Source organism: Myotis davidii, unplaced genomic scaffold (assembly GCF_000327345.1).
Source record: "Myotis davidii unplaced genomic scaffold, ASM32734v1 scaffold478, whole genome shotgun sequence".
Taxonomy (NCBI): domain Eukaryota; kingdom Metazoa; phylum Chordata; class Mammalia; order Chiroptera; family Vespertilionidae; genus Myotis; species Myotis davidii.
The window spans coordinates 3,708,532-3,711,603 of record NW_006289570.1 but is presented as its reverse complement, the minus strand read 5'-3'; the positions used below and the strand labels follow the sequence as shown (position 1 = coordinate 3,711,603).

General features: G+C 66.6%; 1 protein-coding gene across 1 annotated transcript in view; it reads right to left on the bottom strand.

The window, feature by feature from the left end:
• Nucleotides 1-3,035, bottom strand: part of GAS2L1 (growth arrest specific 2 like 1) — a 4,966-nt gene extending 1,931 nt beyond the window's left edge. Inside the window, exons 1-4 of the mRNA XM_015562831.1 lie at nt 2,703-3,035; nt 1,523-2,180; nt 110-217; nt 6-20 (exon numbers count right to left, since the gene is read on the bottom strand). Of these exons, the coding sequence (XP_015418317.1) occupies nt 6-20; nt 110-217; nt 1,523-2,180; nt 2,703-2,749 (828 nt within the window). The 5' untranslated portion in view covers nt 2,750-3,035. The remainder of the gene's footprint in view (nt 1-5; nt 21-109; nt 218-1,522; nt 2,181-2,702) is intronic.
• Between the last annotated feature and the right edge of the window lie 37 nt (nt 3,036-3,072).

Sequence of the window (3,072 nt, the reverse complement as noted above, 5' to 3'; positions counted from 1 at the left end):
ATCACGTGGCTCCTCAGCACCTGCAGGAGCCGCCAAGGCCGGTCACAGCCTGTCCCGGGGCCTGGGCGCCCAGCCCTGGGGCGGCTGCTGCGGGCAGCCCCTCACTCACCCGCACGAAGATGAGCAGGCTGGAGTCTCCGACGCGGTACTTGCCCTCGGAGACCTTGATCATGGGGAACTGGTCCGGGCAGGTGCAGTGGCCCAGGATCTCCCTCACCTGAGGCCAGAGAGGAGAGGCTGGGGGTCAGGGGGGAAGCCCCTCCTCCCAGAGCCTGATGTCAGTCACTCCAGGCTCAGGAGGAAGGAGGTCCTTCCGGGGAAGTGGAGCTTGGACTCTATGGCCCCAGACGTGGTGTAGCCTCTGCACTTGACCTTTCACCGCTCTCCTTCCCCTTTGGCTGTCAGATGGCGGGGCTGTGGTCAGGCCAGGACTTGGGACCCCAGCGAGGCACATCCCCAAAGCCCCTCAGCCTGGGGGCAGCCCTGGAGCCATCCTCACGCCCCCTTCACCCACTTCACAGACATGAAGATTGAGGCCCCGAGGGAGGCCAGGTCCCGGGAGGAGGCAGGTTACAGGACTTGGCACTGAGGCAGGGATACCACCACAGACACACCAACATGCACGCACAGGCCACCCGCATGGTGAGCAGACATCTACGCACGTGTCCCTCCAGGCCCCGAGCTGCCAGGCTGGCTATGTGGGCGGCCCCGCCTGCCTCCCTGCCCACAGCAGAGTGGGAGGAAATGAGCAGGTGGAGCCTCGGGTGACCCTGGCCCAGGACGAGGGTGGGGTGGCAGCCTCTGCCCACGCCATCCGGCTGTTGCCCTCCAGAACTGGCACATCGCAGCCCCAAGCCCTTGATAAGGAGGAAACTCTTGGCCTGGCTGCGGGGGTGTCAGGGACACCTAGGTCCTGGGGGGAGAGGGAGCTGGGGACATGGTCTGGCCCCTCCTATGCTCAAGTAGAACTCTGCAGCTCCCAGCAGCAGCTCTGGGCTTGGCTTCCCAGATAAATGATGTGGGAAGGGCCCTGGGGAGTGGGAGGGGCCAGTGGAGCCCCTGGGAGCTTCCCGAGGGACCACAGAGTACCTACTGTGTGCCCGGCACCTTGTCCAGGGCCAAGTGTCCCCCCCAGGCACCCACTTCACATTGAGCAACATGGATGCAGTTGCCTAGCACTTGTGAGGGCACACGGGAGGGGTTCAGATCCTGTGGCCCCTGGATGAAGGCACACCCCGCCCTGTCTGGGGCCTGGTTAGCAGGTGAAGGAAGGCGGGCACCCATGCAATCGGGCTCCGATTGTATCCCAGGTCGTTTGGGGCTCCTGACCTCCCCAAGCCCTCTCCCTCTGTCGGTCTGCTCATCTCCTGGGTGCGAGGTAGACAGTCAGTGCTCAATACATGCACCCTTTCCCCGGGACGAGCTGTCCTGCAGAGGTTCGGGACCAGTGGTGGGCACGGGCTCTGCCGTCCGGTCCTGGCACAGCACAGGGCGAGAGTCTAGCTAGCAGGACAGGACTCACCAGCTCGTCCAGGTTGCGCAGGTCCATGGGCGTCATGCGGGGCCCTCGGGTGGGAGCCCCTGGTGCAGCCGCGGTTTCGGGGGTGCCCTCCTCATCCTCAGCGGCCGAGGCGTGGGGGGCCGAGGGAGCAGCGCGCAGCTCCTGCTCGATCTCCTGCTCGAACTGCACGAGGCGCGGGGCGAGCAGGCCGAGGCGGGCCCCGCGCCGCGCCACCTCCAGCAGGCAGAGCACCACGCTCTTCTCGTTCTTGCGCAGCACCAGGTCCTCCGTCTCGAACATGAGCACCTCGGGCACCCCCAGCTCCGCCCGGCCCCAGCCGATGAAGGTGGCCACGTTGTCTCGGGCCACGAAGGAGCCGGGCGCCACGCTGTGGGCCTGGAAGGCCACGCCCCGGGCAGGACGGGCGGCCGCCAGCGCGCGGGCAGCCTCGGTGACGGCATTGGCGTGCTGGCACAGCGTGGTGCCGGTGGCCAGTCCCATCAGGAAGCCGTCACCCCCGCCGGGCAGACCCAGGCCGTACAAGGCGTTGAGCCACTCGGCCAAGTCCTCCTTCATGGCCTCCACGTAGGCCTCGCTCGAGCGGAAGGGCCTCACACTCTTGGCGGCCGAGCCTGCGATGCTCGCCACGGGGTCTGCCATGCCCGGGCCAGCGGAGTCACTGTGGACAGGGACACAGACACACAGACGGGGCGGCTGTGAGGGCTCGGCAAGTACTCAGCAGATCCTTAGCCACCGGCCACTTGTATCCACCTGCCGTTTCAGGCCCAATGCCTGCGTCTGAACCCTTAGCTGTGGGCAATTTCTCTGGACCTCAGTTTCCTCATCAGTGAAATGGGCACAGTAACCCCACCTTCCTCCTCGGACCTGATGGGGCATTTTTTACAAATGATTTCGTGTCCATAAGTTCTGCTGTTTGGCTCTCAGGGGGTGGGGAGTGGATTGGGGGACCTGGTTGAGTCCTCCCTCCCAGGCAGGGAGGCACCCATCCTTCCCCCCATGTGATGGGGTGAGAGCTGAGCCCTGGAGAGATGAAGTCCACCAGGCGCCTAGGGGAGGAGTCCAGGTCCTGACTCGGCCGGTTCGCTCCACTGCTGGGGGAGCTGCCCACCGGACACCTCCTCTGGGAAGGTCGGGGTCCTCCCTCAGCCCCTTCCCTAAGGACCGTGTCATCTTAAGGAGCCTCACTGACGTGGGCCAGGGCTGAGCGGGCTGAGATAGCATCTCCATTTTACAGATGAGGAAACTGAGGCGCAGAGAGGGCGGGAAGGCCCTCAAGGTTGCAGACCCGAGAGCGGGGCGGTGGAGACCCAGCCGGGGCCCAGGCGCGGGGCCCCGAGTTGCTGGTCCCAAGCCTGACCGGGCAGCCAGGCCCCGCCTCCCGGGAGCCTCCCCAGCGCCCAGGCCGGTGCCTCCGGCGCCTCCGGCCGGGACTCCGAATGGCCTCCGGCCGCCCGATCTGTCCTTCCCGGCTCCGGCCCAGAGAGGGTGCGGGGCTGCCCAAGGTCACACAGCCCGGGGGGCCAGGCTGCCGCCGCCCGGCCCCCATCGGC